This window comes from Magallana gigas, chromosome 10 (genome assembly GCF_963853765.1).
Source record: "Magallana gigas chromosome 10, xbMagGiga1.1, whole genome shotgun sequence".
Lineage (NCBI taxonomy): Eukaryota > Metazoa > Mollusca > Bivalvia > Ostreida > Ostreidae > Magallana > Magallana gigas.
In genome coordinates, this window is record NC_088862.1 from 10,395,383 (window position 1) to 10,423,377 (window position 27,995).

The 27,995-nt window shown below is 31.3% G+C and overlaps 1 protein-coding gene across 7 annotated transcripts; it reads left to right on the forward strand.

The window, feature by feature from the left end:
- The first annotated feature begins 1 nt into the window (after position 1).
- On the forward strand, positions 2-27,992 carry LOC105320567 (corticotropin-releasing factor receptor 2). Of its 7 annotated transcripts, none has more exons than XM_034454138.2 (14): positions 2-293; positions 13,263-13,989; positions 18,085-18,189; positions 19,215-19,342; positions 20,747-20,856; positions 21,697-21,823; positions 22,245-22,401; positions 22,902-23,032; positions 23,319-23,404; positions 24,618-24,753; positions 24,939-24,980; positions 25,107-25,217; positions 25,563-25,586; positions 25,998-26,815. In XM_034454138.2, exons 2-14 carry the CDS (start codon positions 13,860-13,862, stop codon positions 26,703-26,705), a joined length of 1,995 nt encoding a protein of 664 aa, XP_034310029.2. In that variant the 5' UTR covers positions 2-293; positions 13,263-13,859; the 3' UTR covers positions 26,706-26,815. The 7 variants fall into 7 exon arrangements, with proteins under 7 accessions (XP_034310029.2, XP_065928984.1, XP_034310033.1 ...); XM_034454142.2 differs by lacking the exon at positions 25,998-26,815 and adding an exon at positions 27,717-27,992 and having other exon boundaries at positions 9-293; XM_066072911.1 differs by lacking the exon at positions 2-293 and adding an exon at positions 2,973-2,992.
- Positions 27,993-27,995: the final 3 nt, after the last annotated feature.

Here is a 27,995-nt window from a genome sequence, read left to right on the forward strand (position 1 = left end):
GCCGGTAATCACGGCTGAAGGCGCTGCCAATCTCTGCCCAATGCCAAGACAGCATGAGTCGCGATTTTGTTCCCCTAGCTTCTTTTTAAATTCCTTCTTATTCTTTTCTTTACCTTGAACAAAACTAAATCGGGGGACCGAGCATCGCCCTTATGAATTTTGTAGGAAGCAAAATCGGGACGAACTAATTTTCCAGGAGGCTCGTGTGTGCGCTAGTTGGATCATTTGTGACGTACATGTATTTATGTGCAGCAAATTTTGAAAGCATCGTCATTATTTCTTATATCATAAAGGTAAGGTTTTTATTTTTGTTATTTCGTTCCATATCTCGACTTTGTTTACATATATAACTTTGTTATTTTGGGCCGAGAATGCTAATAAGTTTTATGAAAAATGTGTCCATATTAAAAATGAGTGTGCAGTTTACATGTATATGAAATACCAGAGTACACATGTATGCTACTAAATGTAAACATGACGTCATGCCTAAACAATAGTTAGTGTATTTGACACAATTGAGGAACATTATTTGAATAAAATTTTGCAAAATTAAAAATTAAGATATTGTGTAAGTCTCTCAGAAATGACATATACCCCAGCCTCTTATCTCCACTGTCATTTAGAAATGATTAATATATAGTTTTAAACTTTAATCGATTATTACATGCATAATACTCAGTTAACATGATTTGGATAAATTTGTTGAAATCGTTCTTGAGAATCTTTTTGTCCTAAAGACGATTTAAACCTCAAAATAAATTTAAGATGTAGAATTAGTAATATTCGTAATTTGATATACAAAAGTAAATGTACTTGTATACATACATATTCTAGCACAAACGATAACAAATTGAATGTTATGTACGCAGTGCTTCACAAAATAGCGTGTAAAAAAGTGAACATCGACGAACGTAAAATTACAGGCCGCATTTTTGTATTAAATGATAATTAAGTGTATAATAAATGTGTAACGCTGATTACACATGCATGTCAAGGACCCAGGCGCAGCACGCGTGTGTATAATGGGTTTTTATGGGACTTTTGTCACCAAAGAAGATTTGTTTGAGGAATGTGTTTTTCAAATTTATGTCGCGGTTACATGTAGATATATTCTGGAAAGATGGATATAATTAGCTTCTAGATGAATAGGGTGAACTAAGATATTAAAAATAACAATACTACATGTATATGTTAATGTTATTTCATAACGTAAAGTAAGATTCTTGGTCTGTGGAGAGAGAGAGAGAGAGAGAGAGAGAGAGAGAGAGAGAGAGAGAGAGAGAGAGAGAGATTTACACAAGCTCTTTAAGGCTCCTTTAAAATTGAAGTGAATTTTCAAAACTTACCTAGATTAGCAAAAAGTATTTGACATGCATTTTGATTAAGATTTAAGGCCATAGTTGCTATGTCCAGAGCTTCCACACCACCCCATCCCCCTCTTTGTCAAATTTCCTTATATAGAAAAAGGATAATTACAGCCGATGCCAATGATGCTATGGTAATTAACATTCAAAAATATTTCGACGATTGTAACATTTATCTTACAACGGTTATTTCCCATGCATGAACACCCTGTAAACATGTTAAACAAAAAGCAAAACAAGTTATATTAACAGTAGAGTCGGAAAATTATTTTTCAAACAATTCATCTGTCAGCAATATACAATGTATATACAGAGGCTTCTTCTCTGTACCACATACAGGTATCAAGAAAAATTCCGCTCATCTTACACAATTTCAGCCCCCCTTTAAAACAAAAAAATATTTTTAAAAACCTGAAATCACCCCCCCCCCCCTCTCCAATTTTATTCCAGTTCACATGTACTTTATCGTGTCTACTCGGCCGTGTTAAAAATATTCTTGCAAGAACGAAAATGATATGTCATAAGATCACTATCTCTGCCGAAGTCGGACTGACATTTCTATCTGGGGACGAGTTTATCCTGATTGTCAAAGGCTTATTTTCTTCATCCCCTGGGATGATAACACTAGTCTCGGCGACTGTGTCTTCTTTATAACTTGTATACCAGTGTTATCCTCTACTTGTCAAACGTTGACCGAGTTAGCATGAGTACCGCATTATGCATGAATTTACTTCAGTAACATTCAGACCAAAATGTTTGACGAAATATAGAATATCTTAAAATTTCTAGTGTACGCTTTGACATGCATAATACACGTAACTCTATTGCATCTCTCTCTCTCTCTCTCTCTCTCTCTCTCTCTCTCTCTCTCTCTCTCTCTCTCTCATATCAGAAAACGATCTTTTGAGAAAGAGAGATAAAACCAATCGTTGTGAAAAAAAAATAAATTCAGTTTCAATTCTTAGATAGATTTTCCTTCAATTCGCACAGCAAGTTATCTATACAGAATATTATAATTTGTTAATGCCCTCTTCAAAATTAAAACTGTCTTAAATTACAACAATAGAATGATTAAGTGAAAATTAGCATTGAAAAATGAAATAAATTAACCCAACAGTAACTTGAGTTTTAAAACACTAGACAAATAACTTAATATTTCAAAAACATTCGATGTTTACAGGTTAAAATAAACGACGGGGATTGGTTCAATATATATACACACACGCAAAATATGGCGGCCAAGGAAAAAAATCCTCCCAAAACATCATAGAGCGATATAGGGCCACTCGAGATAACAAAGGCTATTAACAAGTTACTTGCTTTTAAAGTCTTTTAGCGACTTCTTTCTCCTGATGACCAATCAATCGGATTAGAATTTTCAAGTATTCTTTGGATCTTAAAGCATAAAATTAAGCTACGCGAACCATTGTTATTCACGTAAACGGTTTCTATTTTTAAGCGATATCTTTCTAATTATATATATATATATAAAACATACTTATGGGTAAATCCTTTAAGTGGCCAAAAAAGGAGGTTAATGTATGCAACTCATATTGAATGTTTGTGGAACGGCTTAAGGAGGATAGGTAGTTACATGTACCCAACATCGGATGTACTTTGAATTTTAGGTATGATTTTTTTTAAAGATGTGAACTATTAAGTAAAATCAGAGACCCTCACCTCTTCTCTGTCATTTATTTTCCCGAATGAAATAATAACAATAAACTAAAACATTTTTTTAAAAACTTTTTACATGCACTTAATATTATGATACTGCGTTATATTATCTGATTATTTTTTAAGTCTACTTTCATAAAATTTTGCGACTCATCAAAATAAAAAATCATTCAATGTTAACCTTTCTTAAACAGGGATAACTTGAACAGGACCTCATTGTAATAGCATGTGAGAAAAATGGTTAGTTTTCGCAAACATAAAAAGCTGTATATATGTTATACATGTAACCCTCGTAAGAAAAAAAGATATAAAACAGCATTTAATACTCTTTTTTTTTTAATCTTAGGATCGGTCAGTGATCGCCGGCATAAAACCGCTCCCCCAAACTAAAGTACTTTACTCACACATGATCACGTATAAAAATAATTGAGCGTGAAGAATGCTGCGATAGGGAAAAGTTGAGATATTATTTCTTGCTCTAAATTCAGTTGCACTTTTAATCCGATAAATACATATCTAAAATCGCATTACAAACCCAAATTAATTTCTATTTCTTCACTAATAGCAAATAACTTGTACAAACTTCCAAGACCGAGTGCTTGTTGAAAAGCAAATCTCCCCTTCCCGTTATATCAGTGCGGCGACAATGGGGTTTTAACTACATGTGAGATTTGGCCAAGTTTATTTTGTTTATTAACTGAAGTAAGAAAATCGGAGTCTATAAAGCCAATTTCGGCGTCTGAATTTATAAGCAGTCTTGTAGAAGTTGTTTTCGGGCTAGTAAAAATTAGTACGTTCGTTTAGAACTTTGTACGTGTAATAGGATCAATGTTTAGAATCAGCTTTTGATGTGTTTATATCTTTTATAAAATCTGAAATATCAAGATATATTAATAAGTATTCAGCTTGTACATGTCCTATAAGACCCCCCTCCCAATAAAAAAAGAAAAAAAACCCCGATAATTACATGTATAATATACATAAACTCTAGCATTTTTCTTTGCTTTGATTTTATGTTCATGAAAAAATCATTGAAAAAAGAAGAAAGATAATAGTCTTGTTTATTTGGTATCCTGCAGCACTTAGTTGTCGAGCATACCTTTATTTTGACACATTTACCTGTGCCCTTTACTTAAAAATATATTTTATTCTTTTAAAAAAGTTTGCAACATCTATGAAAACAGCTTTAGGGGATAATAAAAGACGTTTGGTTAAACACTAGATTTTACGCTGTGGACAGTTTTTTTTTTTTGCCCTGTGCTTATTTTTGGACTCTATGATAGAGAAAAGAATTTCGTTACCAACCTAATACGTACACAATGACATAATATTATGAACGTTTCAGTCCGACTTATAAATGGATGAGTGAGACTTTTATTTACATGCAAGGTCATGCACATTGCATTGTACAAAAAAAAAAAAAGAACATGTCTTAATAACCTGCCTTAGGAAAATTGGTAGAGTTAGACCTTTTATTTCTTAGATGCGTCTTTAGTTTTTTCCCTCGTGAAGTGGGGGTGTAATGATGCTTAGATAATCATCGGTTAATTTATTGCTTATATTTTTGTTTTGATCAAATGTTTTTAAAACACCCACTCTGTCATAAAAGTGTACAAAAATTATGAGTTTCTGCAATTATAAGATGAAATGCATAACACCATGCCAAAAAAAGTCATAATAACTCCCTATTATGAAAAAATCCAAATGTTTCTATCTTTCTGTCTTTCATTTTTTAAATATTTTTTAAAATATTCTGCATAAATAAAAATCAAGCAAGTGATGGTTTTTCTAAAAAATGTTCAAATGAAAACATTGTATAATGTCAATCTGTTTCGTAAGCTCAACATAGCTTTGGGCAACCGACTTTTTGAAGATACTGTTATATTCATCGTCCGAACATAGGAATTGTAAGGATAAGCCTTGTTGATGACAATGCAATTAGAATAGTCATTACAGATGACAGTATACGGATCAGTTTGGCTATGTAATAGAGACACAGTTATGACTATGGGCCTCCTGTTAAAGGTTGTTATATAAATATATAAGAATCAAGATGACATACAATTCATAAGTTTCCGATTATCAACTTATGTCAGTAAATCATAGCTATCGATTATGATGCACCGCCAGATTTTAAGGAAGAATTACGATGTTATTTAAAAAAGACTAGAATTATCAACAAATGACCCCTCAGCAGTTTTATTATATTGTAAGTACATGTATGCACTCTTGCGAGATCGCGCGGTTTGAATGGTCAAGGCTTTGTGCATCCTTTTTTTCATGCAGGCATAGGTGCAAGGGTACAGAATTCTTTTGTAACGTGATTCATGAAAAAAAAAATCAATATTTTATGACAATGAACGTTTTTTAGTTAAGAAATAGTGATTCTATAGATTTGATAAGGGGGAAAATGCTAAAATGGCGCTTACAGGTACTCAGTAATAGTTTCCCGGTATTTTAACTATGCATAAAACCGAAGAATGAAGAATGATTCTTCATTTATTCAAAGCGGCGATGGATTTTTAAAATAAAAAAATTAAAACCAAAATTTTTTGAATTATATAGCTTAATTTCTTTAAACATTTCATATTCTCATCTCTTTATAAAACGCTCTCCTTGTAAAGAAGATAAATAAAGTCTTTTAATCGATAAGACCAATCCGGACCCTCTTTAAAATGATGTGTTCCTACAGCAATGATATTTCTTCCATCTTTGCTACCAAAACGTTTGTTATCCGCACCACTCCTCATGTGAGGAGCGGCGCGGTTCAGAAACCCTTTGCTAGCGAAGATGCATTTCTTCTCTCATCGGCACCATGCAACTTATGACCAGAACCCCCCAACCCCCCATCCCACCCCCAAGAATATCTTTGCAAGATGGCTTTAAGTGTCATCAAATTAAATATGTGTACGTGTGATTTTTATAACCAATATTTCATAACGCTGAGAGATACCTGTAATTCAATTACAATTTTTTTTCATTTCATTCACTGGGAACGATGAAATTTTGACTAATGATTACATTAATATCAAAGTTATCTTTAACAAGAAATAAGTCTTTGTTGATGGGGTTATTTTGGTCGACGCCTGTACATAACCACGAGTTCTATATATATTCTTAGAAAATCAGAGTTCATTACAGTATGTATCAAAGAGATGTGATTTTAATATCATGTAACGTCAAAATCCCGCTAAGACGTCAATCTCGGGAGTATGGATCAGCTGGCGTTGTACAGACACATCAAAGGAAAGTAATAATCTGTTGACATGCTGATTACAAAGAACGTTATAAAGATGGTCTTGTGGTGTTCACGACAGATAAAACAAAATTGGGAATAGAAGCAAAAAAAAAAGAAATGCCGTAAATAGGATTGAATGGATAGCTGATAAAAATTCCAGGCATAAGATGAATCTCAGAAACAAAACAAAAAATGGAGAAAGAAAAAGAAAGAGGGGAAGATGGAGAGAGAAAAGCAATGGGAAAACTGTTTAGAAGCGCGAATAAAGAACCCCTTAGGGATCACGAAGGGAATATCGAATGACAAGATCCGTTCAAATCAGGAAATTAAAAGGCTGAATATATCCTGGTCACTCTCTCTCTCTCTCTCTCTCTCTCTCTCTCTCTCTCTCATATTCTATCTCTGCCTCTACCTTACAAATTTTCTCTCTCTGTCTCTTTCTTTTTTCACTCTCTTTTTCTCTGTTCCCCTCTCCCACTACTCTCTCTCTCTCTCTCTCTCAAAAAAAAAAAAAAAAAAAAATCTTGAACCAATAGTACATGTATTTACATAAAAAATATTAACTTGTACATTGTATAATGAAACTTTCGATTGCAATGAATGAGTCTGTTACAAATACCCTTAAGCAAACATCACATCTTGATTTAGAGATATTTTTTAGTATTATCTAGGATACCTGATAAATAAATACACGTAACAACAAAGTGTTTGACATTGATATGTTTATTGTCATTCTATAGCGGTACTGGCTGCGATGATTTTCATGTAAGGTCGCACTTCTTCGAATTCTCGTTATCTCTCTCTTAGAAATATGATATAAAACTTTGTAACGGATATGATATTCTTAAAACATTAAAATGCTTAAATTTAACCTGCTGATATGAGAGAGAGAGAGAGAGAGAGAGAGAGAGAGAGAGAGAGAGAGAGAGAGAGAGAGAGAGTTAATTGTATTGTTTGAAATTCTATATATTATATTACTTTACATTCACAGAGTATCATTCTCATATTTCTTTAAAACAATCGAACTCCTGCTTAACACTGATAAAAGAATAAGATTTTCAAATTTAGTAGAACCTACTACAGCGGGCTACTATTGACAAGCCGACTTCTTGAAATGACTCCTGGAGTTGTGCCAAGGGTCAAATACCTACTATAGCTCTTCATTCCTGCATGAAAAAAATCTCAAAAATTCAAAAACGTTACACCCGTCAATGCCATGCTAATTTTTCAACGAAAAGATTAATATTAAACGATTTATAGGCGTTCTTGTATGTATGTAATATTTTTTCAACATTATTATTTTTTTGTTGGTTTTTTTTTCTATTTTTCTTGCATCATTGAGTTGCACAAATTCAAAATGTTAAACTCGTTGATAATTTTATCAGTTTGACAAGAATTAAAATTTCGGGAACTTTGGGAATTCCGTGGATCCCTGCGATTATTTCGTTTCGTATCAAAGTGCGAAAATATATAAAATCGTGAATGTGGAACTGTTATTGTCATTTCATTTAGTGTTTACAAGATAATAAGAACAGAATTTTATTTTAATTAGGAATGTACATGTACAGTAATGTACTTCTGATTTCATATTAATTTCCGATTTCATTTATTCAAAATATCTGAAGTTATAGCGTACTTTATGGTTTTTATTAAATGAGATTATTCAAGTTTTGGAAACAAAGCCATTTAAAACATGCGTTGTACTTTGTTATTTTGAGAAACAAAATGTTTAATGCATTTAAAAGTTAAATAATGTTTTCACTATCTATCTATCTATCTATCTATCTATCTATCTATCTATCTATCTATCTATCTATCTATCTATCTATCTATCTTTCTTTCTTTCTTTCTTTCTTTCTTTCTTAGAGCCCACGATTGTTTAAATATTGACTTGACTTTTGGTGAACTTTTAATACATATTTATAATACGCTGGAAGAGTGGGATAAAAAAATTAAATCCTTTTAAAGGGACAATCTTAATCCTTAATCTGTTTACGTTATGGTTCACCTCCCATTTGTAAGTTACCTCAAATCACCCATTTGTTTGTCGTATGTAACAATCATCTAATACAGACCTTGGCGTTTCCTTTTGTACAGAAAATATTCAGTCGCAAAAATGGCCTATCGAAATGGCAGATACCCATTTACATGTAACTGATTTTGGATTTATCTGTTAACTTGAAAGAGAGCTTCCCCCAACTAAATTGGATTAATATTATAGAAGAATACAGTAAGTAAAATAATATAATTGTAGTACATGTTATCGCGTTCGTTTTGTTTAAAACGCGATGGTTCTTGTAGTATGTTAAAATGGTTTTTTTTTTTTTTTACAAAAATGGAACAGTGATATTACATGTACATGTACATGTAACAACGCCAATAAAGGAATGACTTCAGGAATTTTCAAAACAAAGTGTGGATGTCTTGAATATTCAAATGTGTTATCTAGAAAATTTAGAATTATTCTTGTGAAATTTAGAACAAGCAATCTCCGTCTACCTACATGTATAAAGGTTGGTCACTGGAATGTTTGCAACGTCATGAACAAGTTTGTAGCTTTGTGTAATAATAATAATTAAATTGGGGGGGGGGGGGAGTTTCAATACCTTTTAGGGTGTGACATTTTTATTCGAAAAAGTTTTTAGCAAGAAAATAATATGTTGTCCTACCGAATGCTCTAAAGTTCTGTCATGTATTGCTGTTTACCTGCTCGTATTGAAGAAAAAAAAACCCTCTTTAACTTCAAAACTAAAATATATGATCTGTTCTACGCAGGCAAACTGATCCAGCTCTGCTCATCCAGTCTCCTTGTATACTACAATATTAAAATATGTGTATATGTCTTGAAACTCTTGTATCATTTGTACAGTTTTGAGAGAAGACATGAATCGATTTGATTTGAAAAAAAAAACAACTTAAGGAGTCTTATCAAAACAAAGGAAAGCTGAATCTTTCAAATCTTAAGACTATTACTTTATTTTACTTTGCAACGCGGCCTTAATCTACACACAAGGATGCATCTTACAAACGAACCTACAAAGAATGAAGCTCTGCCGTCAATCAACTTATTAATGTTAAGGTGGCTAGGCGGTCAACAGATTAACCAACACAACTTAGAATTCCGTACATTTTTCACGTGTCACAAACTTTGCGAAAATGGGAAATCTTGCAACTTTATTTGTGTCCGTCCTCTTTGCGATTCAAGAAATTCTTAGAAAACGCATTGAATATTTTGCGATGTAAAAAGACCGCGAAAATTAGACCATAGTGAAAATTACCGGATATACGATACTTTATTGAACCTTTCTGTCTCATTTCGTTGACCGAAAAGAAGAGCCTAATACTTTTGCTCCTTTTGTTAACAGTGAAATATGGCTTAATTTAAAATTGTCCTTAAAAAGGTTAACACAATTCAAGTAAAAATTATTAAATAGATTTAAAAGGGTGGAAAACACTTATTTTTTGATAATAATGATTTACTCTAAGGGGATTATTCTGAAATCAAGACTTACTTTTAGTTCGTTTGTACAATGTCCTCTTTTTTAAAACAAAAACAGAGCGATGTTTCAATTTTGTTAATATATTTGAAGACAATAGTTATGCAACCTTTTATATCATTAACAAATTTAATGTGTTAATCAGTGACTTGTTTGACTTTTGCAAATTGTGTCTGATCATTTATTTGAAAGAATACTGCTTAATTAGTATATGAAACCAAACTAAGATGTATATATATTTACATGTAGTTGACAAATTCCATGCACATTTGTGTAAGCATACATCAATTTACATACATCAATTTATGAACAAAATTGTCTGTTTTAAGGTAAATTCAACACAAGGGCATTGTACGTGACAAAAAAGTGAAGCCATTGCACATTGACGTTAAGATGGCTCGATAGTCGTGGCCAATATTGGACTGTATTGGTCTCCTTTCGAAAAAGAGCTCTATACGAAAAAACCGGAAAATACCGATAAAATGCATATTTTTTCCATACTAAATAATTATTATAGTTTTTAACATAACAAATCATGTCTATAATTATATATAAAATTTAAGTAGTCCTGATGATTAACTTATTGACCATCCACCCTCTTTATGGCTAAATTAGATAAAACAATGGGTTTTTTTAACCCAATACTTTTAATTATAATATATTAATTAAAGTATATAATGGTTTAATGTAACTTTTTATGTTTAGTATTTAACATGTTTTTTTTATATATATATGAAAAATGACTAGCACCAAAGGAAGTCTTGATAAGACATTTCGAGGAAATAAAAAAAAAAATTACTGTGGAATCTTTAAATTTCGTGGGGGCCAATTTTGTGGATGGCTTAAATTTTACAGGTTCGTGGGGACGTAATTTTGTGTATTCTTATATATCTACAAAAGGAAATATGAGTTTATTACCCTAATTTATCAGTTCTTGGAGGATGAGAGGTACCCACGAATTCCACGAAAATTGAGCCATCACGAAATCTAATGATTCCACAGTACTTAGCACCAGTTCATACTTTTATTGAGGCAAAACAACATTGCTTTTCTGAGTAGTTCCTCTTCGATTTTTCTCCTGCTTTGTCTTGTATGGAAATGAAGGTAATTTATTTGTGAGCACAGAAGTCAGCGGTCAACAAGAGATAAATACACTGGTCCTTTAACTGTATAACTGTTTGTACCTTAAGGATAATGACGTGTAGAACAATGACCGTGTTTGTCCTAAGTAGGCCAAAACTGAGTATATTTGAGCACATCTCTTACGCCATGACCGGAAGATGAAGAGGAATTACATAACTAGGTTAACACAACAGATTAAAAAAATACATGCACCATTCTGACAAGTACAATTAAGAGAAGGTCGAGGATTTTTTTTTTTATAACTTTTTTCCTATCGTCGATAATTAACAATTAATTGAATTATCTGATAATATGTGGTATGCGGATATGCATTTTACATGTAACAGTTCTATTCTAGTATCATGATTTTGTTTGACGAAGCATAAATGTTGATTTTCCTTTAAATCATTTGTTGTGTGTACATATGAAAATCAAAATATTTTTATCTATATTGCAATTCAATAAGGATAGTAGATTTAAACTTTCCCTGAACACTAATGATTTGTCATTAAAGGACCTAGTCATGCAGCCATCTCTCTATATAAATATAACTTGATCGAAGTTTGATCTTTTCCGAGATAAACGAGAATGCTGTTTTTATAATGTGATCGTACACGTATATTATCTATAATTTGCACTAGTTTGACTGTACGCACGGAACACTGATGTTTAGATATATGTCTGCAAGCCTTATTTTTAAACTCGTCTGTTACATGTAGTACGGAAAATGAAGTCATTCGTGTTCTCGTGTGTTGATTGTGGATACACACATATTTAGAGAAGATATCTAATAGCAGAGATTCATCTATGTCTCTCATTAGACAAGGAGCTAGATAATGTAAATAGAAATTCTTAATTGTACGTAGAATGTCCGTGCGATGATCTTTGGAGTATGATGTTTCAACGGTCATTGCACGGTTTACTATTTCATCTCGTCAGTTGCACACTAAATTGTTTTCCTCTTTGATATATATATATATATATATATATATATATATATATATATATATCATTTTTCTTTCTCGGGCTCGAATTCTTATATATAAAGATGTAGCTGCCACGTTTTGATCCGGTGTTTAAACATTATCTAGTTTTTATATATTATTTAGTTTAGTTTAGTGCTAGTTTTGTAGATGTTTTTCTTCTTTCTTATGTAGTTTTTATGTTGTTGTCCTCAAGAAGGGACGGGTTGTCCCGAAAATTTGACAATATTTTACTTTATTGTTCGTGTCGTTGGTTATTTTTAGTGCTTTATATATATATATATATATATATATATATATATATATATATATATATATATATATATATATATATATATATATATATATATATATACACAATGTTCCATTATTTTATTTATCTAGTATTCATCTGTGAACAAAAAAAGAAATGAAGTATACATATAATTTATAAAGTTAAACGGTAAAAAGCATTTGTAAAAGGAACTTAAAAAGCTTAGTGTTATAACTACCAGTATTTGAAATCTACCTAATTCCCGTTTAGGCTGCACATTGTGCATAAAGAAATGTGAAGGGTCTAAAGAAAAGAGTAAAAAATGAACGTTGATTATAAAAAATTCAGAAATCGTTTTGTTTTGGTTGTGACTGTTTATTATTTTAATCGTATGATGTTACAAAACAGAAAGTAAAAAGCGAAAGCAATATTGCGCTAAACAATGTACATGGATATAGTTTAATATAAAATAGTCCAATTTAATCTTTTGCAAATTCCCCGGAAATGAAATAAAATCCGGATAATATGTTCGAATTGGAAAATGTCAATATCATAATAATTACATGTTTAGAATATATAAACGTGGACCGAAGTCTAGTCTTAATTAAACAAAGGAAATTATATTAATATAGCTACAAAAATATATTCACACTTTAAGCGTGTGATGTAAAAGCTAAACATAGTCCTAATTGCTGCATGAATTCCGTAAGTTCATGTATTTAATAATAATTCTTGTATTTTGATAAGATGAAACTCTCATTAAGTCGGCAAAAGTCCAGAAGGCAAAGTAAAAAAAACACGATAATTATGAGGGGAAAAAAAATAGAAATTTGAGCTTGAGTGCGTTTACAATAATATTGATGACATTTTACGCATTTTTATACATCTAGCAATCATTTGTGGAGGTACAGAATTAAAACGCGTAGATTATAAAACACTTATAATATAAAGACTTGGAAATAAGGCAATAACACGAGACTGGTCCAGCACTCGTATTGATAATCATACGTCTCTTATTTATACTGTTAGACTTGACAGATGGACCAGTGAGGTAAACATGTCAATAACTAAGAGCTTTGTACAAATGTAGTCATTACTCTTGGAATAATTTTCTTTATATAATTTTAGATTACTTTATTGATCCGTTGAATCCAGCAGAAGCGACGGAAGTGAAACAACAGAGGCAAGAGACCTATTCTGACCGGTGGTTGTAGACAGGTGTTTTCTGAATGAAGAAAAAAAACAACCAAAAAGTCATGTCCGTTCAGTTAATGTCCAATCAATAGTACGTCCGGATACAGACTGTGAATCGTGTGACACAAAAGCTGTCATTTTGTTTTCTTGACTATTGGAGTGATTGTGTATTTTTGGCAGTACTTCTAAATGAGACTTGCATCGAAGAAAAAAATATTTGTCGTTTAATTGTGCTAGCTTATTCACATACGTGTAACAGTTTTCGAAAATGTGTCCCATTTACTGAACATTCAGTGAACAAAAATAACAATTTCTATCACAAGGCAGAAGAAAAAGATGGAGTTAATGTCCGAAGCAGTTGCCTGATATGACAAAATTGAGTCTTGGATGGTGATAAACTCCAAAAATGGATTCTAAAAATATGAACGTCGATATCAAAAGAAATCGAACAATAGAAAAATGTTAGGACCTTTCAACAAGTTTAATACACCGAGCAAAATATTATAAAAAGTTGACTTCAGAAATAAAAAGATGAACTCTAGTACGGCAACTGAAAACTACCACAGCGATTCCACAGACAATACTGCAGAAAGAATAGCTCTGTTAAGACTTCAATACCACTGCCATCTTCTTTCCAATTTCAACGTCACAAGAGAAGCCAGTAAGATAGTTTTACGTTTTGTCATTTGCTTTAATAACAAGGCTGAAATTTTGAAACGATTCCGGTGAAATATTTGACATATATATTGAAATCAGAGGGATCAAAACACGATTTTTGAGCTAAATTTTTTTTATTTTTTCCCCTTTTTAATTATACCTAGGACGATAAATATTTTAAATATTTGCTCAAAATTTGAAAGTCATTCATTGAGGTACATGTACAAGCAAGATACAGAGTTTGAAATCATTTGTTATGGAAACAAAGTTAAGTCTTTGCTATTGTTTGCTTATGTGTTGTAGTAGTTTGAAGTTTAATCAAATGTTGTTGTTTTTGTTGATATGAATCCACCGAACCAGAGTATTTTGTTTGCAACGAATACGAATTATTTTTTACAAATAGATTGTCTTTTCTTTGTATTACATTTTTGTTAAGGACAACGTCACTATCGTTTTGACGTTACGTCATTTTTAAAATTAAAAAAAAAAACATTTTGTCCGGGACTTTTCTCAAAAATGCTTTAGGATAAGGGCTTGAAATTTTACATGGTTCATTACATTATTTGTAAACAAATATAACCCTCGAGCTTTGTTTACATGAAAATGATTTCTGAACTCTGTATCTTGCTTGTAAACTTACCTCTAACATTCAAATTTTGATTAATTATTCAATATGCACATGTCAATCATTTTAAAAATAACAAATAAAATATTTAATTTTGATCTCAAATCGTGTTGTACGTGCCTGTTTATCTCCGTTTATACATAAAATGAGATAAAAAAATGTTTACCCTCGATGAGAAAACTAATGATTTGCTAATTAATGTTATAGAAACATAATTGTTACATGTGAAGCACAAATATCGACACTAAGGAATGAAATTGTATCATTGACTTCTATCTTGTATAAGTTTATGATGCTACATGTATATAATTAGTGTGGAATAAAAAAAAATGCTGTTGGTCCTTAAGGTGAGCATGGTTGATGTATGTTATTTGGAGTAATTTTAAACCTTTTTTTTTAACAGGAGCGTCAATTTGTTAGCAAACATGTACACGAGCTTGTTATGTTTTTCTCACAGAGAAAAAACATACATTTGAAACATCTGATAACAACGTATACATTTGAGAAGACTTGTTGAAGATACATGTAGCATACGGAATGAAACATCAAAAATAATTTTAAAATTGGCCATGATAACTGAACATTTTTTTTCTACATTTTTGTCATGAGTGCTGTGCAGAAAAGTTGTTCAAGTGCCAGGTTACATTTTCTCCACCCGCTAAAGATGTGGTTTCATAAAAGTCAGATATAATCAAGAAAAGACCATTGCTTAGAAAGAACAAAACCACTTTTGTTTTTTATAGAGTGACAAATCAGATTGTTACCTTAAAATCAATTTCCAGTTGAAAATCCATGTAATAATTCCTTAGGAAGAAATTATTGTCATACAGAATATATATAAAAAAGTTTGTAGGATTGTTCTTTTAATCCTACAAACTTTTCTATAAAGATGGTTTATGCTAAAAGATAAAAGAAAATATCATAAGGAATTTTATTCAGATATTTATGTAAATAAAATGATGACGACACCAATAAGTGGAATATGTATCGTGAAGGAACATATATGTACCGAGAATTCAAAGTTTCTGAAGTGAAGTTAAATTTTTTTAAGGAACAACGATATTTTGAAATTCATAATCTTGTGCAAAAAATAAATAAAATAATTAAATAAATAAGAAAAATAAATAAATAGATTGTTGTAACAACCTATCATGTTCCAAATTGCAGGAACCGAACTAGAGATTTGGGCCTTGTACATGTAGCCAAACTCTACGTCTTGATCTGCTACACGAGAAAATGAACGTCCTAAGTCTTATTTGCAATTCAAAGTGACGGCAAAGAAAGCAATGAACTGATTGATTGTTGGTATTTAACAATTGTATCTTATGGACGACGTCTTTCGTGACATGCAACATTATACACGAACACACATTTGGTGTTTCATTTCGATCTGCCATAACTTTTGAAAATAGATTTATGCTAATTGCCTACTATATATCATGTTTGTCCCACAAATGTTGTAGCATTTCAATTTTATACCCGCGATTTGTCTCCTTGAATTCACTTTTAATGACGTCACATCCGGTAATTAGTAGTTAGTTGTCATTTTAATGGCTTCCTAAGAAAGAGCAGACGACAAGAGCATTGGAAAACAGAAATTGGGTTACTATTACAGAAAAAAGGATATTACAAGTCGCTTGTTAACTAGGGAATATTTGTTCTCAATCAAAAAATGCTTGAAAATTCATTTGTTTTCAATGTAGCTTCATTTTGATGGAACCTGGGTGGTTAACAAATTTACCATAATATTTCTCTTATATTTTCATGTGATTTGTTTGGCTATAGTAATAAAAAAGTAAAGAAAAATTCCATACATTAAAGCTTTGAACTTGGGATAATTTGCTATATCTTTATACAAAGTTCTTCTTAAGGAAAATAGTTGTAAACAAGGCCGCGACCATCGAGCTCTCATAATTCTTACAAAAAATCTGATCTAAAAACACTCCAATTTTTGATAGTTTAACTTTTTAAGCTAATTCAATCATATTTAAGGTATAAAAAATCTCTAGAGATCACATATCTTTTTGCATCCGGCAGTCAGTCTGTCTGCTATTCTTCGTTTTCGTCTGATTAGTGATGTGGACAACATTCTTTTTGTCTCAAAAAGTATTGTCATAATTATAGTTACTTTAACCTGTTCATTTATATAGACAATTTCCTAAATAGCTGCATTGGGGTATTTTTTTTTCAATTTGAATAGTTTCAAACACAATGCCATGCCCAATACTTTATTTAAAATGGTTTTGTCTGGTGAAGAATACTTAAGTGAAATAAACGTTTTTACTGCAATATATACATGCATATAGCAAAAAGGGAATGTGTGTTGTACTGTCTAAAAATAAAAGTAGGTCACAAAATACAATAATTATAAAATGAAATAAAAAAAAATACAGCATGTTGATGTTATTGTACGTGCAGTGGCTTTCAATAATTAAAATTTCCCAATGGCCAGACATTGTTTTTTTATTCAATGAAAAGAATCTGACAGCAAGACTAAGGTTGTTTACGTTACCGATTTTCATAAAAACTAAGGCGTGAAATTCAGAATGTCGATCTTGTGAGAAATTTGGCTTCGGGAAACCTTAAAATATAATTAGCTCAGTTCTTTTTAATGAATTAACGTGAACAAGATGAAGGAAGAAAATAAAACGGTGAAGAGATTTAAAAAAAAAATGCATAATCCGGGTCACTGGAGCAGAGGAAACAATGGGGCTTCTAGCTCAATTAGTGTCTCCCTAATTTCGTCTTGATAGAGAATAATTGCTAATACAGAAGCCGGCTCTCTCATGAAACTCGATTTCTAACACTTCCACAAATTACATAACGACTTTGATTATCATTGGAGCGATCTTTGACTATCAGCAGGGTCTTTTTCTGTCCTCTGATTGATTTTTTGACACTTTTTCTGCTTTTATGAACACGCTGGTTGGCGAGTGTTTTGACTGAGCCTCTACATAGGCAATCTTTGATCACAACATTTTGTAGGGTTCTTTTTCCCCGCTGGGTGTTTTGGTTATTGTCCTTGTTGCAGAGGATTGAATGTTTTAAAAACCCACTTAAATTCTGTCTTGACATTGATTGCATAATCTAGACTGTAATCTATGCTTTATTTTAACTCTATCATTGTTATCGTTTGCATATATTTGATATGGATAGGGTCAATATTGGCTACTGATTGACAGGACAATTACATTACTGATTTTTTGCCTGTCATGGAACTTAGTATTAATCCATATTTTGCGATCAACAGATTCTACTGTTTTGTTTATATTTTGAAAAATGTCCTTGCCTTTTTTCTAATATCTTTACAATGGCATGTGCTATACCAACATTATTTAGATTGTGTATTTGCGACAAACAATAAAGCCACTGTTGGACTTACTTTTATGTTTTAAATGTAGAATCAATCGGTCTTTTCAATCAGTAATTCATTTGCTCTTCATGATATGTCTTTTGTTTTTGTTTTTGTTTAAGATGAAACATATTGTGAGCCCCATTATGATAAAGTCCGATGCTGGTATGCAGCTAAAGCTAACACTACAGTTATTGCCCCTTGTCCGGCTGAACTCCGGGCTCCAGGTAAGTCTTTGTAAACAGCTGTGTCTCAACAAGAGAAATCACGTTGTCTTTTGTGAAAAGTCTTTTTCAACATTAAAAATGTTTTCATGTCTGCTTATTATTAACAGTATCAATCATTGCACAGTCGACAGTGGAAATGAATAATGCAATCCCCATTGTTGTTGACAAAATATTGTTTTGTCCAAAATAAGAAGAAAATTGTGCTTCTTAGATTGTATATTCAATTGGGAACATAGTGATATTTTCAAATCAGATATGACATTACATTGTAATAATAATCTAAGAATTATGATATGTCGATGTAGTTTGTTATGTTATCACGCGTAAGATATTTTGAAAACAGCTTCTCGAGATGTAAACAGTGATTTCAATGAAAATTATTACAAATAAACATTCTTATCTTCAGACAATTCTTATAAAAAAAAAACTACAATGATATGATATACCAGTCACTGAAATTTCAATCTTGTGACCACACAGAGAACATTTGTAAGCAGGTCTTTAATGTTTTTTAAACGTTTATAACATTTAAAATTCCAATTCAAAAATATAACAATACATTTTCTTATAAAGTACATGTATACAATGCCAAAATCTCGTTGGTTTCCACCTGTTTAAGCCTTTTTGTTGTGTGTTCATGGTATCTTTAAAGCAACATATAATATATATCATATTTTTTTTTTCACAGATGGGAAAAGTTAGATGATTTTGCCATTAAAATATAACCGACTTAAAACATTAAATACAAGAATGATATGCAAGGTTTGCAATTTTATCCAGGAAATAATGTAAACCAATTCTTATTCGCAGTCGTGAATTTTTGGCGAGGTCAGTGAGAGCATCGTTGTCGCGAATATTTCTCGCCACCATTCAGTCGGTAGATTATTATTGAGAAAGACTACATCTTGTTCGCAAAATAATTTGCTGCAAACAAGTATATCTTCCGATAATCGCGAAATAAGGTCACTGCGAATAAAAGTTGGTTCACAGTTTTAGTAATCGCTGTAAATGTATGTTTTTCGTAGATCACGTGGTTGCCGTACGGTACTGTGGGGTGGATGGACAGTGGACAAATTTGTCTGACTACAAACAATGTATAGACTTCATTGACGGCAAATATCTTCCTAAAGATGATTTGAGTCTGTTAGCTCCGGTACGTTTCTCTTTAGATATATATGTCACGAGATGAATACGATAAATAATACACAAAGTGTTATGTAAAAGGGAATAATGGTTTTATTATACACCTGTTCCGAAGAAGAGAGGGTATCCTGTTTTACCCTTGTGTGCCTGCCAGTCTATCTGTCTCTGTGTCTGTCTGTAGCAAAATTTCAACAATTTCTTAGCAACGATTAATCACAGAAGCTTGAACCTTTGAAACATCCTTTGTTTAAGAATGTCAGCCGACGTCTGATTGTATAACAAGGCACATGTCAATTTTTTGTTGAATGACCGGTTTTTTTTTGTTTTTAGTCAAAATTTTCATTCAAGATTTCTCAGCGACTATCAGTTGCAGTTGCTTGAAATTTTAAGTAAAACATACCTTTTGTTAAGGCACCCCATGAAGTGAAAATTTTTCGTTCAAATTTGAACGAAATTGACGTCAATTTCCTGTTTAATGTCGACATTTCTTATTTTGTAAATTCATATTAGTAGAGCGGGGGAAGTACTAATGAGCATTGGCTCACAAATATCTTGTTTCTTAGTGTATTCAATTTCTTCATTATACCCCCGATCCGAAGGAGAAGGGGGACTACTGTTTTCTTCTGTCTGTCTGTCCTTAACAAAATTTTCTGTCACATTTTCCTCATAAACTACTCATTGCAGGTGCTTGAAATTTTTAAGACAATATATGATGGGCCATGCCATATCGTGGGATATATTTTTTTTACCAATCGGACTTCAACTCCTTGTGAAGTGACTTTGTTTATTTTCAGCCTAAATTTTCAAACAAGTTTTCGTCAAGGATTTCTCAGCAACTATTTATTGCAGATGTTTGCAATTCTAATACCCTAGTTGTTTTTGCATACCATTTTGTGGTATATATTTTTGTGGCAATCGGACGTCAACTTCCTCTTAAATGACGACTTTGCTTATTTTGCATATTCACATCAGAGCTGGGGTGTTACTTGTGAGCTTTTTGCTCACAGATATATTGTTACCATTTTTAAAAGTCTTATTGATTGTTTGATATCTCTTTTCATGGAAGTGTTATGTTTCATGACAGTGCATTTATAATATCCAGTATAATAATTGTTTCTTTGCTAAGTAATAGGTATTGTATGATTTTCGGTTTATCAGTTTTAATGATATACGGTTTTTCAAAAACATCGACTTCGTCGAAATAGACCACCGAAATATTTATGATGAAACTTATAAACTTTTCTGTAATATATGAATGTTGAGATTGTTTCCTTGAATATGTGTTCTACCGAGATGTATCAGGCTAAAATTATCAGATATTTCAAAAATATTTCACCCAAATGCATATGTTTGTATATATCGTAGATACTTTTAAAAAAATACCTTCGATCATCGTTTTTTTTTTGTGTTGTAGACGCAGGAACTGTCCAGATCCGTCTTTATAATGCGGGACATATACTTCGGCTGTAGTCTGGTGTCATTGTTTTTCCTATGTATCACTCTGTTTGTGTTTTGTTACTTTAGGTAAGTGTTTGAGAACAAGAGAGTTCCACATTTGAAGTTACTGGTATAATTAATGAAAATCTCTACTATGTCATAGTTTGATATGCAACCAACTAACTAAATGGGTTGAATGCATGCGGTTTGTTCTGTTATGTGAACTGTCTGTTCTGATAGTCGCCTACGCAGAATCATTAAAGAACTTCCTGGAAAGAGTAATCATACTCTAACCTAAATAAAATGTCAGACAACATTTAAAGAGGCTGGTTGGTCAACAATTACCCATCAAATCTACCTTAGAATACTTTGATTCCTATAACGCAACTAATTAATATCCGCGTAAAATCGCGAAAAGCACCCCTGGCGGACTATATAATCTGGCTTTTATTATCTGAGATTTAAGAAGTTTAAGAGATTGTGATAAAAGTTCCGCATTCGCCTTTCTATATTTTTACATACTTTATATTCTTGTAACCTGATGCAAATTGGGCCACGGCCATACATCTCTCTAAAAACGGCTGCATATTTATCATGTTACTTTTTAAAAAAAAAAACTATAAAAGCATTTTCCTGATTTACAAAAATGACTTTGTTAAAATAACGCAATGATCAATATGAATACAAGTAATCAGAACAATTTACGGATATTTGGCCTTGAATGAAAACTTTTTTTTTCTAAAAATGATGTCTGTTCAAACGTGAAAGTTTAAGATGATATCATTGCTTCATAGTCACTTGTAGTCCCTTACACACAAGCAAAATATTGCTGCAATATTAACCTTAAATTCAACTTTCATATTTTGAAAATTTTTGAAAAAAAAAAATAATGATGATGTGACTCATGACGTTCATAGTTTGTTTTAGATCATTGCAGTGCAACAGAGTGACCATCCACAAACATCTGGTCGTTTCCTTCATTCTTCGGTTTGTCATCATAGTATTTCTGTTTGAGCCCCTTGTGTTTGGCCACGACGTTTACTACACCAGATTGGTTAGTATGGGAAACGATTTAAAATTTAACCTATAATAGATTTTATGTAGTTTTTACTTTTTCCTATCGAAGAATTATTTGTTTTCTTGGTTTTAGTTTTAATTTACTTCGTTATGCCTATTATTATATTTTCAATTGAATATAACCTTTATTAAAATGCACTAAATTGGTATACGTGTTTGTGCAACATGATTCAAAATAAACGAGTATAAAATCGATAAACCAATTGTTACTTGGTTTTACCAATAAAATAAAGCAAAAACACAAATAAAATCGCAATCCTATTTCTTAATCTCTCAATTGAAGTATAAGCTAAAAATGGATGTCATACAAATTATAATCGAAATAAATTGATATAAATGGTGTGAAACTATAGCTAATTATCATAAGATATGTAGTTTTACCTTTTTGAAACTTCCAGGATTGGTTTTGTAAGACGATTATTGTTCTGAGTCAGTACACAATGGTCAGCAACATTTTGTGGATGTTTGTGGAGGGCCTATTTCTACACAATAGTATTGTCGTTACCGTTTTCTCTACTGATGCCCCTTATAAGCTCTTCTGTGCTATTGGATGGGGTAAATATTCTTTGAACTCACATATAAAAAAAGATTTCCTACAAATACACAAGACTTTAAAAGTTTGTATATCCAAATAACATATTGCATGTGTGTTCAATAACTTTGAAATATTTCTATTTTTACATTTTTTTTTTAAATTTTCATTGACAATGCCTGTAAAGAATTGAATCAATAAAGGGTATCTGTGTGATGATACATGTAGTTGTTTTCTTATAATTAAAAGGTAAAAAATCATTAGAAGAAATTTGAGAAATAAATGTATCTTAATTAAAAAACAAATAAACTGCTCTCAATCAATTACATAAATACATGGTTCTTGATAAAAGCTTATTTCTAAATTTAATTATTCGGTACTCTCAAAGGTACATTTTCTGTTATATGTTGATAAATGGAAATAATGTCCAAAACATGTACATTTTTTTCACGCAATGCTGTACTATATAAATCATTGATTAACCTTAATAAAAGTTATTATACAACATACATTTTGTTGGCAGGTCTTCCTGGAGTTATTGCCATTTCATGGGCTATTGCCATGCACTTAACAATGGAAACCTCCTGCTGGCAGAACAACTCACAATCGCCATATTCCTACATTGTTTCCGGCTCTATACTACTCGCTCTGGCTGTAAGGGTTAAATGTAAATTTTTGTATACCAATCAAAATCATCATTGCGTACAGAAAAGGTTTCCGTCAAATGATACTTAGATAGTAGTTGTCATTAACATTTAATGATTTTAAAAGGACTCTCTTTCTATTGTTATTTTATATATACAAGTATCTGTAACTTAGTAGTTTCATTCTTTTTTTAAATCATTGATATATATAAAAATCTCAGAAAAGCATCACTCTTTGTTAAGAAAGTATAAGTTAAGGATATTAATGACGATTTTTATTTATTTATTTTGTTTAGGTAAATCTCTTCTTCCTTGTAAATATTATACGAGTGTTAGTGACGAAACTCAGAGCTCACAATACCCATGAGTCATCAAGAATAAAGTAAGACGAATTTTATATACTGACATCCATTCATGTATGCTCAAATACAAATTACCTTCATCAAACTTAATTACTTTAAATTGTATGAAAAATAAAATTCTGATTGGTGAAAAACCTTTTGATGCCTTTTTCAACTATTTTTTTCAGAGTAGTCTTAACTTTATTTAACATAAATACGTTATCATTAAGAGCATCGACTTATTCATCTTTATTTTTCAAATAAAAGACTTAATTAAAATTCAACAAAAGTAAATGGATAAGAAAAAAAGTGCATTATTATGCAGAAAGTTCTGACGGAAAAACTGCATTAATATGCATTACACATTTATGCAAAAGTTATTACCCTAAAAAACCTTCTTAGCTAAAGATAATTATTACATAAGCTATATAACATTCAATTTCTATTTATGAAATTATCAACAATATGTTACATATTGTAACAATTTTGTTTTGCTCCTATATTAAATTAAATACAATAATTAGTACTGAAACAAATCTGACGTACAAATAAACATTAAACTATAATGATATTTCCAGTCTGGAAATAGATTCATGTATCGATTATATATCAATTAAGGTATACATTTATCGTTTGCAAAGCCGAAATGAATGTTTACACACGAACTTTTCATTAGCAAGTGTGTCTGTATGAACATGATAGACGGCTTAGGGTATGAAGATTTAAACCTTCTTTGTATTTTGACGAATTACTTTGGTAGCAATATAGTTGTCATAATCATTGTTAATAAGATTGATAAACCGCTACCTCCAAATGAATACAGAAAAAAATCTTATTTTGTTCCAGACGAAAAACCCCTGAAAAAATAATCATTGAATAAGGAAGATCATCGTTTATACCTGTTTCGTGTAATTGCATCATTCCAGAAATAGTGTGTATAATGTGATTATATTTTGCAGTCAAATCGTCCATCTTTTTTTTACATAAAATAAAAAAAATTGCAATCAAAAATGAATCAACAGATTCAAATCATCTTATTTTTAATAAATAGTCATGCATTTTCCCCATCAAACAAATGAAGTAGTTTGCAATTATTTCGTTTTAGGATTAGTTTTTTTAGGGGCAATAAAGGTACAGTGTTTATGTACCCTTTGTCAAAAGTCTACTCCATTAAAACAGGGTGAAATCTTTTTTTCTGAAAATTATTTCCTCACGGAGTTTTTTTTACTTGTTATTGACTTTTTGTCCTTCCAGAAAAGCAATAAGAGCAACAGTCATTCTAATGCCACTTCTTGGACTGACCAATCTAATCATGTTATTTAATCCTAATGATGGAGGCTCCTACGCCTCTGTCTACCAAGTCACGAACGTCGTGTTACATTCCAATCAGGTCAGTGACAAAGTCTAAAACTTTTGTTTTAAGTGATGCTTACTCTTAATTACTACCACTCAATTTCTCTCTCTCTCTCTCTCTCTCTCTCTCTCTCTCTCTCTCTCTCTCTCTCTCTCTTAGCCGTTTTGTTCTTATTCTTTTCATAAACTAAACTAATAAACCATTTTATAACTCTATTTCAGGGGATCCTTATATCAATATTCTACTGCTTTTTGAATGGCGAGGTAAGAGGGATTGTTCAAAAGACTTCATTTCAGAGTTTTAAATGTTTACATAAGTACATCTGCATATCAAATTCCATGATGGTGTTGAAATGAACACTTAAAGAAGATGCATTTTTATGGTAACAGGTTCGTAGAGTGATCAGACAGAAATACAGAAGAATAAAAATTCAGAGGATTCTAAGAAACAACAGTCGCAGATATTCCAGAACGTCGTCTTGTGTGTTGTCTCAGACTGAGGTATGCCTCAATTAGTTTTTAATTATTTTTTTCAATACAAATAAATGAAGTCAATATAATATTCTTAAAATAAAAAAAAAAATGTTCTCGTACAATAAAACATAGCTTAAGGTACATTTTGAAAACTATTTTATTTCTTTGGGTTTTTTTTTAATTTTTTTTTTATTTTACAAACGAAAAATCCTTGATGATGTTTTGTACATTGTAAATCGCATATACTTTTTTCTTAAACTGAAACACAATTTATAAAGTTATATAAACTGATTTTTACACTTTACTGTGGTCGGAGAGTATTAAAGACAAATGCATTCACTCACTCAATACGTCAATTTCACACAATTTCAGCTCGACATGTCTCTTAGTTCATTGGTAAGACGTGTCAAGTAAAACTCTAACAAATATAACATCGATTAACATTCTTGCAGATAATGAGGAATGATAGATGATTTGGAAACATAATTATGACGAAACAAAAATTGTCTTCGTTTAACTCGCAACTTACAACGTTTTCTGTGTTGCTTACAAACAAGAGAAAGAGTTAGCGCTTATATCTGCCTATAAGTAACAATATTGGGCTTTTGCTTTCACCTTAAATTGATTTCTCATTATTTTCAGTTGTAACGTTTCTAGACAATTTCTGTATAATTTCAGGGTTTTTTTTTTAAATTTGCTTTCTGTGTTTTTGTAATCTTTATGTTATATTTACGTGTGGCATTCTTTTTCTTTTGTTTACATTTATTTGTTTATTTCATTTATTTTACCTATTCTTTACTTTTATAGACTAAGGGCGATCACTCGTCTTCATCAGACAGTAACATTTGCATGGAAAATCTAAATAATAATGCTTATCAGAAAGTCACTCTGATTACGGAAGTGCGAGAAAAAACAAGTTCAGACAGTAATCTAGATAATTACCTTCACATTGACGTCAATATCCAAGAAAAACCTAAATCTGACAGCAATTTACACATGAATGGTGACGTCAAAAAGCAAAATAGTTCATCATCTGACCCTTCGCATCTAAGAATTACCCACCATGTTAAATTTAGACTAACGTCAAGTGAAAACGATTTAGAGAAGTGCAAGTATGAGGTTTTAGCGGATGACGAGTTACAACGTTCTTGTGTTGCAAAACAAGAAAGTGTTGTTCAGATTCAAACCATAGAAGACAACTTAACCAATGACAGTGATGAACAAAGTGTGACAAAAAACTCAGGTGTCCAATGCCATTCTGATGATGATGAGTCTAGTCAAAATAATTGTGATGTATTTGAGCCGCATTATATAAAAAATAATGAAAAAAATAAATCGATGTCACAGCTTAACAAAATTAACAGTGGTTCTAGCTCGTCCAAAAACAATAGATTATCTGTGTTGAGCAGTACAAGTGAATTTAATCTCAATATCGCAAGTGGTTTTGCCGATGAAGTTACAATTGAATTTTTGAATTTGTTGAAAAGAAATGAACCACTGTTGTCATCCCAGTAACATTTGGTTTGCTGATTCTTCTGTGTTTATTTATTTCTCTGTTTCATTTGTTTTTCTTTCATTTTTTTATTCTTTGATTAAGAAATATTCATTAAAAGTGTTTCCTTTCATTGTTATTTTTTGTGTTACTATATTATTAAACAATTTTGTGAGGTATTACAAAACTACTTCTTCTAATTCCAAAATATTCTTGCCTTATTGGTAATGGATTTTATTGCGTATGAACCAAAAAAAAAATGAAGAATAAAATCATTTTCCAGTTTTCCCTACACAATTTTTCATCGTTTTTGGTTTGTTTAATTGGCTATAATAAAAAACCTTCGGACAAATTTTCACGATGATGTTGCATGTATTAATGGGAGCAAAAAGAATACTTGTGGGAACAAAAAAAAGGTATTCATTTTCATTGTACCCCTCATTTGTAGTTTATTGTCCACTCTCAAATATCTAGGTCAATGACATACTTTTAGGTGAATAACCTCTAATTGTTTATTGAAAATGGGACATCCCTCTTCAAATATTTCTTTCCTTTACAAAACATTTTACAAACACAAGTATCTAAAATGATACAAAAAACAGAGAAACGTGTTTTGCGATCATATACCTTTAAATACAAAAAATCAAAGCAAAAAAATATGCTGAAAAATAGTTCAAATGCCAGTGTTTCATTATAAATCTTTCTTGGCATTATATATCTTCCTCAAATTAACGGAACATGGATGTCAAAATGTCTCTAATTTTTTAAAGAACTTTTGTTATTTTGTATGTTTTAAACAATGTTTACTTTTTTTTTTACTTCATATATTGAGCTGTTATTGTGATTATAAATAGTTACACATGGAGTAAAGGCTGTCCTTAAAACACTTGAGATTTTATATGTACTATTCACAAGCACTAGTATACAATCAACATGAATTTTTTTTAATCGTTCATCAACAGAAATTCTAAAGATGTTATTAACTGTTATACGGTTTGCTCTAAGTAAGATAAAAGCAATGTTGTCTTTAATAGATGAAGCTGATGTCCTCTGGATATTTCATTGTTGCCAATCCCAACTTAACCGACGGACTTCGGAGGATGTGATGTGGAAATACTTGTACTTGTACAGTAACTGTTTCTCGCTTACCATGTTACTAAATGATTCACAGTAAAATGTTAAGTAAACGTACTCGCAATTGTGAAACTAAAACTTATTCTACTTGTTTTTTTTTTAAAGAAATTCATCAGATAATCATAATGTAAATTGATGATAATAAAAACTGTTTTTAGATAAATGTAGAAACTGAAGGC